Source organism: Heterocephalus glaber, unplaced genomic scaffold (assembly GCF_053883595.1).
Source record: "Heterocephalus glaber isolate CG9 unplaced genomic scaffold, H.glaber_assembly_v1.0 deba00001428, whole genome shotgun sequence".
Lineage (NCBI taxonomy): Eukaryota > Metazoa > Chordata > Mammalia > Rodentia > Bathyergidae > Heterocephalus > Heterocephalus glaber.
The window spans coordinates 29,260,568-29,276,286 of record NW_028258293.1 but is presented as its reverse complement, the minus strand read 5'-3'; the positions used below and the strand labels follow the sequence as shown (position 1 = coordinate 29,276,286).

At 37.8% G+C, this 15,719-nt stretch overlaps 1 protein-coding gene across 1 annotated transcript in view; it reads right to left on the bottom strand.

The window, feature by feature from the left end:
* Positions 1–15,615, bottom strand: part of Rnf169 (ring finger protein 169) — an 87,203-nt gene extending 71,588 nt beyond the window's left edge. Inside the window, exon 1 of the mRNA XM_087211931.1 lies at positions 15,086–15,615. Coding sequence (XP_087068057.1) covers positions 15,086–15,572 — 487 coding nt within the window. The 5' untranslated portion in view covers positions 15,573–15,615. The remainder of the gene's footprint in view (positions 1–15,085) is intronic.
* Positions 15,616–15,719: the final 104 nt, after the last annotated feature.

The window sequence follows — 15,719 nt, the reverse complement described above, 5'->3', positions numbered from 1 at the left end:
TATGATTTATACATGACACTTCTTCCCAAGATATTTTTTCTTTTTTTCACAATACGAGGCTTTCCTAGTCATACTTCAAAACTCTTCACTCCCTTCTTTGCAAAGTTTTTTCCACTAACCCAGAGAGAATTACATTAGCTCTCTGTAGGCCCTCACAGCATTCTGCATTTATTGCAATTGTAGAATTTATTGCAATTGCAGTGGCATTTATTACATGTGTTTAGATGATTTGAACTTGCCTCTGACTCCCTAAACTTGAAGACAGGGATGATTTCTCAGTCTGTATCTTAATATCAGACAGAGGCCTTTAAAATTTTTTACTGAATGAACCAATGAAAAGTCTAATACCAGCACCATTTTGCACTGGGTCTTTTAAAGAATATGTTGTCCAAAGAGAGCTGAATCTAATACAGCTTTCTTTTCTGACTGACATACTTAAAGATGATGAGAATGGTTAAGGAATTATGAGATGAAAACCCTTTTAAAAGCTTCTTAAGACTTTCTTCCCTTCATTAAGCATGAGTGTCTAATACGTTCTAGGTACCATATTATGTGCTGAATCCACAAAGCCATAATCTCTAACCTCAGGGTGCTCAGTGTAGTGCCACAGATACACAAGTACGAAATTGAAATCCAGGGCTGAGCATTTAGCTCAGTGGCACTGCGTCTGCCTCGCAAGCGCAAGGTCCTGAGTTCGATCCCCTGTACCAAAAAAAGGAAAGAAAGAAATTGAAATCCAGTGAAATGAGGGATGCATAACCTCAAGTGGTGACATAAAGGAATAATCAACTCCTATGTGAGAAAAAGTCATACAGAAAACATACATTTCACATAGACCTTAAAAGGTGAGTTGCCAAGTAGATAAGAGGGTAGTGTTCCCGGAAGAATAATCACAGGTGACAAATAAAAAGCTTTGAAGAAGTATAATATATCCCAGAACTCTAAATAGTGTAGTATGACCAGAATTTGAGGCAAGAGTAGAAATGGACCAAAGAGATGAATTTTGGAGTTTTAGTTTAAATACAGAAATGATCATGGTCTTTAAATACCTGAATCCTGAAACCAGGGAAGCAGATTTTTTTTTTTTTTTGGTGCCGGGGATGGAACTCGGGTCCTTGCATTTGCGCAGCAGGCAGCGAAACCACTGAGCTAAATGCCCGGCCCAGCAGATTTTGATTTACTAAAAAAGAAAACTTTCAAACTCCTGAAACTATACAAAAAAAAAGCAAAAGTACACATTCATCAGAGAAGTGGAAGAAGTATCCCTATTCATGTATAAGATCAATCCCTCAACTGGTGTTCCAGACCTCACTTCCCTTAACTCTTCACAAACTTAGCTTATTCAGTTTTCTCCATTGTCTCCAGCAGCATCCATTTCTCCCTCTCTCCTATGATAATATACACATGTAACATATATTTATTGGTGACTTGATATCATCTGTTTTAAAAATAGTCTTGAACTCTTGTCACCCAGCAAGTGCTGACGCAGTTCTCTGCCCTTTTATAGCAAATCCCTCCAAAGATTGTTTAGATATTCATTGTTTAACTCATTCTACTAGAGCTTTTTTCTTCCCCCACTACTCTACTAAAACTGCTTTTTAAAAAAGTCACCAAGAGAAACCTCTAAGGTACCGCAGGGTAGGCATAGAATACATATAGACACAAAAGAGTTTGATGGATGTGTATAATCTGATAAGCAAACAGAATCTTAACCTAATAACCAAAGATCTTCAAAAGCAAAAAACAAAAACAAAACTAATACTAGCCTTATTGATGGTATCACTTTAGGATAAACTGGCTCAGCTTTATCAAATACAACTATCTTTACAGTAATACTATCCACTTCCTCTGGAAAACAAGAAAGAAGAGTGAGATGTTGAAATTCAGCAGCTTTGCACCATCTTCATCAGTATAAATGATCAACAAATACTATACTTTCACATCTCCATCACAACTAACACTTCTTATAATCTAATCTTCTAAAATAAACTAAAGGGGCCGGGGATTTAGCTCGGTGGTTCCAGCGCCTGCCCCGCAAGCGCAAGGACCCAAGTTTGATCCCTGGTACCAAAACAATAAAATAAAATAAAATAAAATAAAATAAAATAAAACGAAACAGTAAGTACAAAAGATAATTGTTCCTTCAGTATACCTCCTTTTCATACATTCTTGTTGTCTTCAAACCCATCCTTTGTAAGAACCTTGTTCAATGCCTTTACACAGTAGTAGGAACTCTATAAATGTCCATTATAGTATAAATACAGTATAAAATGAAAACAAGTGATTAAACATAAATCTGACCCCAGATACTAGAAAAATAAGAAAACCCCTTTCTTGTAATTCTTATAATTAAAAAATCATACCCTTAAAAAAATCTGGCAACAGGGCCAAGGATTTAGCTCAGTGGCACAGTGCCTGCCTCACAATCCCAAGGTCCTGAGTTCGATCCCTGGTACCCAAAAAAAAAAAAAAAAAAAATCTGGCAACAAATATAGGATCTGGTACAAAGTAAATACTAATTCCATAAATATTACTTCTCCTGTCTCCAAAAGTATCCTGCCCTTAAGAAACAATATACAAACTTGATAAATCCTTTATATCTTGTATGAATAAGTTTTATCTATTTTTGTCAGAAATACCTGCATCTTAAGAAAATCACAAGAACAAGGGACCTACTTACTGAATTTCAGACACTACAGGATATGTGTAAGTGATATCCTGAGACAACAGAACATTCTTAAGTTTCTAAAATGATAACAACTGATTAAACATAAATGTGCCCCCAAGTACCATGAAACAAGAAAACCCTTCTCTTCTAATTCTTATAATTAAAAAGTCATTTTTTTTAGAAAACATATTAAAATCTGGCAACCAATATATAATCATTAACAATGGCTGTCTCTGGAGTGAGCCAAACAATATATGTCTTAACTTCTTCATTGTGCTTTTCTTTATTGTTCAGTTTTTCTATAGGGACTTACAAATGACTAATAAGCCTCATTAAATACAGCCTTTGCTCTTTGTAACTCCATTCTAAATACTTGTCATAAACAAGCTTGTAAACATTCTCTCACAGAAGTTCATGACTTTCTGATTTTTGCATTTCTAGCACCTAGTAGAATGTTTGGTACACAATATGAGATGTGTGCTCCATAAATGTGTATAAAATGAATATATATAACAGCTAACATTTATCTGATACTTGCTTTCAAGAAGCATTTTACATTTATCATCCCATTTAATCCTCACAATTTTGTAATGTAGCTACTACTATCCACACATTAGAGATGAGGAAATTTAGGCACAGAGTTTAAGCAGCTTTCCCAAAGCCAAACAGCTCAGTGGTGATCCAGGATTCAAATTCAGATCCATTAACTTTCAATATTGGTTTCTTTCCAACATGCTATGTAAGATATAAAACATTACATTTAAGTATTAAGTGAAAAACTGTATTTATCATGCACACATTTATAATCCTTCTGACCTCATTAGAAGCATAAACGTGTAAGAATATTTCTGTGCCTGGGATCCAGTAGGTGAAACATACAGGCAAGCTTGAAAAGAAAACAGTGACATGGTGGTACATTTACAGAAATGATCATTCCTTAGAAATTCCTCCCTCCTTTTAGACTTACATTACACAATGAACACCTTGTTTAAAATTACATATATATGTATATGTATGCATATATGTGTATGTACATATGTGTGTGCATATATAGGTATACATATGAATGATAGCACATATCCATTACAGATTAATAACTATTTTCACTAACATTTACCAGATGGCATACTATGGTGGAATTTTTTTTTTTTTTTTTTTTTTTTTTTGGTATGGGGCATTGAACCTGGGTCCTTGCGCTTGCGCAGCAGGCAGCGAAACCACTGAACTAAATCCCTGGCCCCAGATGGCATATTATGAACTGCTAGATAGTATCTAGACTACAAACATTTTTAACACAATCCACAGTAAGAAATACATTTTACATCATTCTCTAGTTCATGACCAAATTCAATGTAAAACTGAAACAAATTATTCACTATGTTAACATATATTCCCTTAAAAAAAAAAAAAAACCCTGCTTATCCCAGTAAGCTGCCTTTACTGTTTAAGTATCATTGCTAAACACTTTACATTGATTGTAAACCTTGCAATAACCCTTAGAGGTATTATCTTCGTTTACACACAGGGAAACAGAGGCTCGAAAAGCTAACACCTTATCCAAGGTACAAAAACTAACAGGGTAGGAGAGAGAAGAAAATTTATACCAGGCAGTCTCGATACAATATTCATATCATAAAAAAAGAGTTACACTGTATAGGGCCTAATATAGCTTGATCCACAAAGTCAGAAAAACAGCATACCTAGTAAATTAATATTTACTGAATACTTAAGTGCCAGGAACTATGTTAAGTGTTTCCACACACATGATTCTTATTTAAACCTTATAACAACCCTGTGTGGTTTGTGGTATTTCCTTTTTATGGATCAGAATACTGAAACCCAAAGAAGTTAAGCAGCTTTGCCAGGGTCAATCAGAAAATGGTGGAAAACCTAAGATTCAAATCCAAGTTTTGCCTTCAAATGTAGACTCACTCTCTAAAATACATGTCCTGCATAAGTAAAAGTAATTTCCATTTTTTTAAAAATGTAATTGTCGGGCCGGGGATTTAGCTCAGTGGTTTCGATGCCTGCTGCGCAAGCCCAAGGACCTGAGTTTGATCCCCGGTACCAAAAAAAAAAAAAAAAAAAAAAAAAATGTAATTGTCCCTTAGATTGGGTAAGAGATTCATTAAGATAATTCAGTCACCAGCAAGAAAGTTAACCTTTTTATATTTTCCAGACTAGTTTATACACTACAGAAGCACTTTTCATAATGCTGAAGAGTAGGCAGAATCCAATATTCAAAAGCAAGGAACAGGCTTAGCAAAGTCCGAGACACTGTATAAACTAACCAAAATCTACATTAATACGATGTCAAAACAACCAAACATTATAACTAGTCATTTCCTTAACAAGTAACTTATGTCAGTATGGATAAGTATCAAAAAGGCATATGGTAAGGTGGAAAAACAGGAAGAAAATGGACAAAAGAAACCTACAATTATAATGTGACTTCACTGAGTTACAACTAAACTCTATTTTTCCTAGTTATCTGTCTAATAGAAATACACTAGTGAAAAAGCTAAATATACATACATTACTGTCTAAAAAAGGAAATAAGCATATTTGTGTACCTTACTCATTGAGGAACTACAAGCAGTTATTCTGGAAAAAACAGCTACTGGTAGATACGTTAGATGCCATAATCATGTATTCCCACAATTTAACAATTTGGAAGATCATCTTCCATATCTACTATAGCATTAGTATTTTTAGGGCTGCCCCTTACCTTCACCTGTGAATTACAACTTATATCCATTACCTGCATTATACCAAGACAAGATAAATAACTCTAGTCCCTGAAAAACTAGTAACAACTTACAACCAAACTGCCAGCTTATTGTTCCTGCAGTATATGAGACACATTACTTCTGTCACTTAGATTTTCAAGTTCTGCCCAAATCCTATGAACCCAGGATCTCTAAAAGTACCCTGAATCCAAATTCTGAGTAAAATTTGTTCTGCTTTTCATGCTGTGCAATTGTACTCCCCGTCTTTTTTTTTTTTTTTTTTTTTTTTGGTACCAGGGATCAAACTCTGGACCTTACCCTTGCAAGGCAGGCAGAGTCCCTTCCCGTCTTGTGCACCCTATTTCTTTCATTATCAAACTCCTTGAAAAAAATTATATTGGCTGATTTTTTTCCCTTCATTTCACACCTATACCTACTAAAACATGACTGTTTATGTGTACTTTATTTCTATAATTGACATCAAATGATACATATCCTTTTGCTATTTTTTCATTTAACATTTTTCAAGACTTATCCATGCTGATACATAAAGACCTAGTTCATTTATTGTAACAGCTATAAAAACCATTTATGGGCCGGGGGTTTAGCTCAGTGGTTCTGCCACCTGCTTTGCAAGCATAAGGTCCCGAGTTCAATCCCCGGTACCAAAACAAACAAAACCATTTATCCCTTCTCTATCAAGGACAGCTACTATCCTTTTTCCAGTAGAACAGTGCTGTAATGTATATCATTAATGTACATGTTTTTATACATACATATTGTTTCCCTACGGCAGACATTAATGAAATTGCTACAAGGAATGTTATCTTTTCAACTACTTATGGTATTTCCAATGAATTGGATTTTGATTTGTTACTCCTCTTCTCACTTTCTTCTATTCCATTGATTTCTGCTCTCATCTTTATTCTTTCCTCTTTCACTTCCTTTAGTTTAATCTGCTGTTATTTTCCTAACATCTTCAGTTGCCACTCGATTTTGTTCTTCATCCACAAGTTATCTAGAAGTTATTTTTGGGAGGGGGGGGAATATCAAATATGGATTAGAGGAAGAACTGTTTATATTTCAATTACTAATTTCTAATTTTATCATACTGGGATCACATGACCTGGTTTAATACAGTTGCTCCTCAATTTATGAGTTATATCCCAATAAACCCATTATGAGTTGAAAATATCCTAAATATGCACTTAACACACCTAACCTATCCAACATCATAGCTTAGCCACACAATACACTGTATATCGACTGTTTACCACTGTGATCACATGGCTAAGAGTGTGGCCCACATCCATTGCCCAGCACTGCGCAAGTACACACTGCCGGTGCCTTTCTCTGAGCACCCGCACTCCACTTTTGATTGCGCCCTATATCTATCTACCTCTAATAAATCCTTCTCATGTCTCTTGAAAAAAAAAAAAAGTACATACTTCCTATGACTAGCCCAGGAAAAGATCAAAATAAACATCCCAAGTATGATTTCTAATGTGCTTTATTTTTATACCATCATAAAGTTAAAAGATCTTGTCAAACCAGTGTCTGCAACCATTTGTGTATCAATCTTTCATACCTATTAAAACTTTCTTTATAATTATGTGCCCAGAAGTTACATAAATGTTCCATGTTGTTTAGATAGTATGTTCCATATTTAAGGAGAATGTATGTTCCCTAATTTGAGTGGTATAGAGTTCCAGATTTATGGAGTAGATCAAGTTATACATTGTTATTTTAGTGATTACCCTTAAATTTTTAATATGCATCTTGTAGCCATCAGCTCAGTTTTTTTAGACCATGGTGCTAATAATATGCATTTCACTTAAAGCTTAAAGCTAATTGTTATCTATTCTCCTCCTGGTGTACTGACCTAAAAGTAGAAATTTAAAACTGTCTAACAATGACCACTTTCCTTGCCCACTTATATTTATCCTTATCTAGTATTTTAGCTCAACCTTGGTTTTAACCCCCTATAAATCAGTCAAAATTATTTTTGCTTTATGCAGTCAATGTAGGTTTAGTTTACCTACTGACTTCTTTGTCCACCATGACTACTTGTATCCTACTTTCAAGTCACATTTCTTTCCTACTGTATATTCCTTAGTAAAACAGTTCTTATAGCAAATTATCTGTATTTTTGTCTGAAAACACTTTTAACTTGTCCTTACTCTTGAATAACTTCATTTGAGTACAAAATATATACCTCTCTCAACACTTCAAAGATATTATTCAATTTTATTTTCTGGACTCTTGTTGATTAAGAGATATCTGTTCAGGGGCCAGGGATTTAGCTCAGTGGTTCTGTTACTTGCGTCTTAAGTACAAGGTCCCGAGTTTAATTCTCGGTACCCCCCCCCAAAAAAAGATATCTGTTCAGTCTGATGTTGCTCTTTTTTTGTTGCTTGCAATTTTAGTCTCTTTGGTGACTATACTTAGTTGTGGGATTTTTTATTTTTAAATTCTTAAAAATAGCCTTATGCATCTTACTTACCCTAAGAAGTGTTTTGCTTGCTTGAGATAGGGTCTCCCTCTGTAGTCAGGCTAGTCTAGAATTTCCTATATATCCCAGACTTGCCTTGAACTAGATCCTCCTGCCTCAGCTTTCCAAGGCATGTACCACCACACCCAGCTTCAGAAAGATTCTCAAGTTATCACTTCTTCAAATTGCGCATCTCCCTCATTTTACCTTTTTTCTTGGAATTAATATTACATGTTGAAAATTCTTGATCAGCCCTTTTCATTTCACTTCTCTTCGTATTTTTCTTAACTTACTGTTTTGTACTCAGGAATTTCCTTTTACCTCCTACTAATCTTCATCTGTGTAAATTATTGTTTCTTATTTACTGAGCTTCTCAACCTGACTATATTTTTCATTATATTGTTTTTTCAAATGTGCCTATTTCATAATATCTTATTCATTTATTGGCATATCTATATCTTCTTTTAACATTTTTGTCAATTTAAATGTTAAATTTAAATTATTTTTGAAACTGCTCTCTATCATCCCAGTTCTTGGAGCTACAGTCCTCCTGCTCATTATATCTGCTCTCATTTGGTATAAAAAATTATCCATTTGTATTATGTCATTTTTAATTATAACTTCATCTTCAGTTGGGTTTATTTCTTCTGTTAAGAATCCTCCGTGGTCTGAGGTATGGGAGAATCCTTCAGAGTCTTTTTTTTTCTTTCTCCAGGTGACTCAAGCACATTGCTAGTTTAGAGCCAGATGTTGATTTCTCAACATGGGAATACCTGAATCAAATAACATAAACTCACCTCAAATATCAGCAAGGCATTGAAGCTTGTGCTTCAATTTCTCAGCAGAAAGAGAAAATTTTTTCATTTCCTCTTTGCATAGAGCCCAGGCAAATCAATACAATTTCTTATTATCTCTGTCAGGGGAAAGATTTTTTTTTCCTAGCCCACCCTTTCACTGAAATACAGCTCACCAAGAATCACAGCTTGTACGGGTGTGTAGCTCAGTCATAGCGTTTACCTAGCACTGGTGAGGTCCTGAGTACAATCCCAGTACCGTGGGGTAGAGGGGAGCTCAATTCAGAGGTTGACCACTTGTCTAGCATGTGCAATGCCTTGGATTTGATCTCCAGCTCCACAAGGGGGGAAGAAATCTCAGCTTTATGTAGAAGTCCTAGTTCTCTTCTGCACAAGGCTAAAAATCAATCTCCTAGGAAGCAAAAACCAGAGCTTTACCTCTTACTCAGAATACCCACACTACCATTCAAGGCATTACAGCACAGTTTCAAAGGCTCAGTTTTGTGTTTGATTTCATTTTTGTTTCTACAACCTGGAGATTACTTTGTGTTTCCTGCAAGCTCAGAAATGCATTTAAAAGAACTATTCTACATTAGCCAGCTTTTTCTGGATAACAGAAGGGTTTCTTGTTTATTTTATTTAGGCATCTTGCAAAGCAAATATGGCTCTCCAATCCATTGGTTGCATGACCCCATAGGAGTGATCTCTCAATAGCGCAAAAATAAACTCTTTGAAACTCTTCAGTGGATCCTCACTCTGGAATGACATTTGAAGTCCACTATTACCTAGAAACTGCCTATTTTTGTAATTCATCCTTCCACTCCCCCATGTACGTTGTACTCTAACCACTCCTAATATCCCACTCTAAAGCTCTCCTTGTTGTTTTCTGCTCCTATCCCTTTAAGTGTACTGATTTCCCTCACTCACATTTGCCCTGCCCTCAGCCACCTACTGAATAGTCATAGTTGGACAGTCAAGGTGAAATGTCAGTCTTTCCATCAAAGCTATTCCTAACCTATCCAAGCTGGGATCTCTCCTTTGTGAAAATAACATTTATTGAGTCCTTTATATGCCAAGCATTGTGACAACTGATTTATTATTAATAATAACCATACAATTTTCTTACTATCACTATCCCTATTTTCTTTTTTTTTTTTTTTTTTTTTGGTACCGGGGATCGAACTCAGGTCCTTGTGCTTGCAAGGCAGGTGGCGGAACCACTGAGCTAAATCCCCAGCCCGCTATTTTCTAAATTAGGAAATTAAGATACAGAAAGGTTAAGCAATGTGCCCAAGAACATGCAGCTAATACATAGCGGAAGTGGAACCTGAACCCAAGTGGTCTGTCTCTACAACCCTATTAACCTTATATGGCCTCCTACAATTATATCTTGCATTATAGCTATCACTGCACTTATACCACATTTCAGTTACATGTTTATGTACCAAACTTCTCAACTAGTTTAAGAGACTGAGTAATGGTTTCAACTCTATTTGTAGCTCCTATGCTAACTAAGCACAGAGAAAGCCCTCAAATAGTTTTTCTGACCAAAGATAGCATCCCCAGTCCCTCTTCATCTCTTACCTGATCTACTAGAATAGTCCCCAAAATAGACACCCTCTCTTGAATTTATTTTTTCAGTTTCTACTCACTTCTTTCATCCTCCAGCCAATATATCTTTATAAAGGCCATAATGATGGTATCATTCCACTGTTTAAAAATCTTTAAGGGTACAAAATTTTTTGTTTTTGTTTTGCTTTTTTTTGTAGTAACAGGGACTGAAACTAGAGCCTTCTTAGTGAACTACATGCTCAGTCCTTCTTTTATTTCTTGAGACAGGGTCTTACTAAGTTGCCCAGTTGGGCTCAAACTTGCGATTCTCCTGCCTTAGCCTCTCAGACTGTTGGCATTACAGGTGTGAACTCGCACACCCAGCTATGTATAAAATTCTTTTGGCATGACATAGAATGCCCTGACCATCTGACTGTTGTAGTCTCTTTTCTTCTCTACTCCAGTCCTGCACTCCACCTGTATTTAGCTTTTTGCCTGTCAATGAATATGCCTTCATACCTTTGGATATGCAGCCTTCTTTGCTTGGAATGGCCATCCTTCCTCACTCACCTGGTGAAGTCCTATTCTTTCTTCAACATACAGCTCAGATATCTTCCTCAGGTTTCCTCCAGACTGTCAGCCCATTCCTACACTCCATTGGTATTATGCATTTACCTCATTTAGCATTTGGTATTGTTATCTGACTGTGTGATTTCCCTAACTAGACTGTGGAGTCTTAAAGAACAGAGACTAAGTCTCATTAATCTTTTGTGTAGAGTGTGCCTAAAAAGTGTTCATTGAATTAGTAGAATAAAATTTTAACTAACAGATCCTATACTCAAGCAAACTTAAATACAAATAAATTTAAGGTAGGTAACTCATCCAAGATTAACTAAAAGTTAGGGAGTAAAAGTATGAGTGAAAAAAATCCTAAATTTCTGTTATTCAACCCTGAATTCTATAGACTGGAGCAATTTCTTCAGTGGTAATTAATTTAATTGGTAAAATACACAGTGAGGTAATCTCAACATGAGCAGTGAAAAACATATAAGCAAGCACAAGGCACATATTTCCTGCACTAGTATAATAAGGATACTGGCAAATTCTTGAATGTTATCATTAAGGATAAAGAGATAAGTCATTTTATAAATCCTGAAACAAACCCTTACAAACCAGGGAAATTCCCATCTTTTTACATATAATCACATGATTTCATTATTCATTAGTTCTAAATGCATTAAGGCTACATGCATTGCAAAAACATTGTCTGCCAATTGTGTAATAAACCCAACACTATTTGTTTTTCATTGAAAGGGGACATTTTTAAAGTGTATGTTAATCCTAAATTAACAAGGAGACTGGGATAGGATAAAAAGAAAGGAGAAAGTAGGCATTATCCAATTTTTTTCTATTCAATTTTTGAAATGTTTTTAACTTAAAAAAAAAAACCCTTACACTGTCAATTTAAAAGGTACATCAGCCTCAGTCTAGCTTTTTTCTTCAATCATTACCTATGTATGGTAAAAGAAAAAGAAATGTCCCAAAAAGTCAAAAGATCTTGTTTTCATGTTCAAAAGCAGTATAATGTAGAATCATCTTTGATACCAAAATAATTCTTGGGGCTGGGGATTTAGCTCAGTGGTTCCATCGCCTGCCCTGGAAGTGCAAGGACCCAAGTTCGATCCCTGGTACCAAAACAAAACAAAAAAAAAGAATTCTTAAAATTCATTAATCATTTTCAATGAGACTAAAGTGTAGCTATAATATACAGTTCTAAACTACCAATGTATGGCTATGTGGTAAATATTTATTTTTAATCAATAGATCAGGACTGTCTCTAAATTCAGAATATAAGTTTCATAAGAGAATATTTAATATTTCATTCACTAATGTTTCTGAAAAACCTAGAACAGTACCTGGCACAGAGTAGGCACTCATAAAATAGCTCAAGATGGTCAAAATATTTATTATGTCAATATATACAATGAGCTGCAGATCCTCAACAAACAAGTTGAAGTCTGAGTTCATCCTGACGTGATCACTGATACAGCCTTCCTACACAGAGTTTAGCCAATCAACAAAAACAACTCATACAATATCCAAAGGCAAATTGATAATGCGCAAATAAAACATTTACACAGGGGTCATAAGGTCTTGAAATCTAAAAACTTGCCAAGAAGTTAGAAAAAAAAAAATGTTAGCAGCACAACCAAAATTTTCAACAAGCACATACTCTAGCACTTTTTTCATAGGCAATCCACTTCCAAAAGATATACTGGGGTTTACAAAAAAGTTTTAATAAATTAAGCCAACTGCAGTGGTATAGGCGTGTAGTTCTGGCTATTCAGAAGGCTGAGGAGAGAGGATCTCTTGAGGTCAGGAATTTGAGAGCAGCCTGAGCAACACAGTGAGACTCAAACTCAAAAAAAAATTTTTTTTCACTTAAACACCAGTACATTTACTAAAAAATTTCATTTCCAGTATTACAAAAAAAACCTAAGCAAATATTCCTAAAATTGCTATTCTTATTTTGCTGTTTACTACTTATAAAAGCAAAACGTAAATAATTATGAAATTAGTATTCTTAGTTTTCTCTATTAAATGCCATCATGAGCATTTCACCATGAATTAGGCTGTATTCCCCACCACCACCACCCGTTTTCAAAGGGGTTACTTTTTCAGCCCTTATTACTAAGTTACGGAGACCTGTAAAAGTAACTACGCTTCTGGGTCTCAGTTTTCTCTTCTGTAGAATGAAAAACCTGGATTAAAGCAACAGTTAAACCTTATTTTTCTGTAACCCTTTGAAAGTCTGTTGAAAGGTACAAGTGACCTCTCCATAAAAAGACACTTACACATACCTGCAAAAAACAAGAATCAACCTAAATGTCCACCAATAGATGGTTAAGTAAACTATATCTATTCAATGAAATTCCATACAACTGCAAGCTGAAGGCATTTTCTATGTACTAATATGGAAACATTTCATCATGTGTTAAGCAAAAAAAAGCAAATTACAGAAAAATGTGTGTAATATACAACCTTTTGCATAAAATACTAGTACTAGTAGGGAGACCAAAGAAATATTGTCTTGTATTTTGACCATAATTTTGGAATCTGAAGCAAATTAATGGAGCAGGAATCAAATGGAACTGTGTTTTCATTGTTTGGCAAGTTACTTAATCTCTCTTGGCCTAAATTTCATCTGTAAAATGGAAATAAAAGTACACACCTATTTCACAAGTACACTGTGATGCTTAAAAGAGGTAACAAGTAAGTCATGTTGGTGCACATCTGTATTCCTCGCACTCTGGGAGGCTGAGACAGAAGGATGGCAAGTTTGAGCCCAGACTGAACAACTTAGCAAGACCTTGTCTCAAAATGAAAATGGGCTGGACCACATAAGGAATGCAAAAACTATGTACTGTAAACACGTACTAATAAAAAATTAATTAATTAATTTTAAAAGAGGGGACTGGGTTGTAGCTGAGTGGGAAGGCCCTGGGTTCAATCCTCAGTACTGCAAAAACAAACAAAACTCCCACCCCCTAAAAAAGAGTAACAAGGCTCATAGAAAGAAGCAGGTCCCTGCATCCCTAGAAATAAAGTAAGGTATCTTAGAACAGTTGTCTTTGATGGCTTGAACCAAAGCAGACTGCATTCTGGGACCTGTAGTTTCTAGGGACTACGTTTTTATATACAAGCAATGCCTCTTTGTCCCCATTGAAAATAACATATGACAGCATTCCTAACACAAAAGAAGCAAATATCTGGCCTTTTTTGATTTATGTTTCCTGAAAATCTCCTAAGTTCGCATTTTTAAAAATTAAACAGAGCGGGCGGGGGATTTAGCTCAGTGGTTTCGCCGCCTGCTACACAAGCACAAGGACCCAGGTTCGATCCCCCGTACCAAAAAAATAAAAATAAAATAAGCAGGGCTGTAGATGTATTGGCTGGCTGTATCCCAAAGAGTCCTAAGTTGTAACCGTCTAAGTTTGTTTTTTAAACAGGTTACTTTGTATCTCAAAGCTCAACCCATGGAGTAGTAGGCTGGTGATGGTAAGAAAGGCAAAGAAGTCCAGGCAAGAGACCTACCTAACAGACTTATAAATTGCCAGGATGACAGTAGGAAAACTACATGGCTCTAAAGATAGAAGAGGCCCCCACCAACCAATCTTAGTTCCCAAAACTTTTAAATCCTATCCAAGCTTTTTGGTGGGGCATTACTTGTGCTTATTCTTAATATTACCATAAATATAAGTACCTGTCATTTATCGCTTCCTCACTATGAACCAAACTCTTGTGCTAAGCACGGACTTTTCAAGATTTTATGAAAAGAACTGCACATGTAAGGTCATTCTCCAACCCACTCTACTCTTAAGTCTGAAAGGCTCCTTTCACATCCTCAAATCAACGCGTCCCCTAAACTCTGGACACTCCACAGCTCACCCTCGCTGGCCCACTCAAGCCCCGGAGCCATATCCCTCCAAGCAACACGACCCCAAGCTCTCGGCCCAACTCCAAACCGAGCATTTCCCGGATCTTCCAGGGCCCCTCCCCCTACACACACCAATTCCAACCTGCCCCTAACTTGTTCCAAGAACTGTTTCCCTCCAAACTTCTGACTTGCGTAAGGCGAGGGTCCCTCTCGGCCCTTCTAAATCCAACGTGACTGTAGTTCATTCCAAAGTTCAAAATTCAGAAACACATACTGCACCTGGGCAAAGCCCGGTTCCAACCCCAAGAGAACACCCTACACCCGCTAGAGCAGGGCCCGGGACTCTCCACCCCATGGCCAGGCCGGGGGCTGCGGGGCCTGGTTGTGGACCCCACGCAGGGAAGGAAGCTCCACCTGGCTCCGTGGGCGCGGCGCGCGCCTCCTGCTCCGGCCTGGGCCCCGCGGCGGCCGCGCCCCCGTTCCGGCGCGGGCGGCAGCGCTCTGGCTGGCCGCGGCGGGCGCGCTCGCCCAGCACCTCCGCGGCGGCCTGGCCGTCGTCGCGGGAACGACGGCGGGCCCAGCCTGACCCGCGGGCGCGGCAGCGCGGGCAGCCGGGGCCCGCCGCGTCGGCGGCGCGTTGGGCGCAGCCTCGGCACAGCGAGTGACCACACGGCAGGGCCGCCGCTTCCCCCGGAGTCTCCAGGCACAGGGCGCAGCCCGACTCCTCCGGTCGCGAAGGCGGCGGCGACGGCAGTACCAACAACGCGGGGCCAGAGGCCGGGCCCGAGACCCCAGTCTTTGCTGCCGCCATCTCGTCACAGCGACCCCGCCGGCCCCGCCGACTCAGAGCCGTAGCTACCGCTGCGGAAGAGGCCCGAGTACTCGGACCTGCCGCCGCCATCTTGTTTCCCGTTTGAAGGGAGAGTCCGTTGCGAGGGAGAAGTGTAGAGGGCGGGGCAGCGCGCGGCAGGCAACTCATCTGCATATTTAGGAAGGGCGTGGCTCCACTGGGCCAGGAGAACGTTTTCCCCGGGCCTGGTTGGCGGGA